Source organism: Lipotes vexillifer, unplaced genomic scaffold, assembly GCF_000442215.2.
Source record: "Lipotes vexillifer unplaced genomic scaffold, Lipotes_vexillifer_v1.1 scaffold1129, whole genome shotgun sequence".
NCBI lineage: Eukaryota > Metazoa > Chordata > Mammalia > Artiodactyla > Lipotidae > Lipotes > Lipotes vexillifer.
The window spans coordinates 3,904,442-3,904,871 of NW_006789022.1; the positions used below are offsets into that span (position 1 = coordinate 3,904,442).

General features: G+C 67.9%; 1 protein-coding gene across 5 annotated transcripts in view; it reads right to left on the reverse strand.

The window, feature by feature from the left end:
- Window positions 1-430, reverse strand: part of FADS2 (fatty acid desaturase 2) — a 63,590-nt gene that overhangs the window by 2,145 nt on the left and 61,015 nt on the right. For 3 of the 5 annotated variants that reach the window (XM_007462169.1, XM_007462167.1, XM_007462166.1), the window contains 2 exons: window positions 424-430; window positions 31-114 (listed from right to left, as the gene is read on the reverse strand). The exon at window positions 424-430 is cut by the window's right edge and continues 86 nt beyond it. In XM_007462169.1, the coding sequence (XP_007462231.1) occupies window positions 31-114; window positions 424-430 (91 nt within the window). Of the gene's footprint in view, window positions 1-30; window positions 133-417 lie in introns of all 5 variants that reach the window. The other 2 variants (XR_457060.1, XM_007462168.1) reach the window with 2 other exon arrangements.

Here is a 430-nt window from a genome sequence, read left to right on the forward strand (position 1 = left end):
CCCCCACCTCCCCGCCCGGCCTGCGCTCACTGGTGCTCGATCTGGAAGTTGAGGTGCCCGCTGAACCAGTCATTGAAGACGGACTGCTCCACGTTGCAGGTGGCTGCCAGCTGCCAGGGAGAAGGAGGATGAGTGGCCAAAAGCCAAAGCCCAGAGGGCCCCCACCTCCTCCCCACGAGGCCCAGCCTTACCCAGGGCTCTCACCGCCCTGCCCACATTCCCCACTGGCCCCTCCAAAAGCTCCCCGCCACTCTCTCTTGCCCAGCCCTGTTCCTCCCAGCGGAAGGACACAGGCAACCCCAGGGAAGTGCAGGACGGCGCCGGGCCCACTGGGCAGCCACGTTCCCGGGAACCGAGGACATGGACCTCGGGTCCAGGCTCCGCAGGGCCCCGGTGGCCAGCTCTGGCCACCCTCACCTGGCTGCTGAAC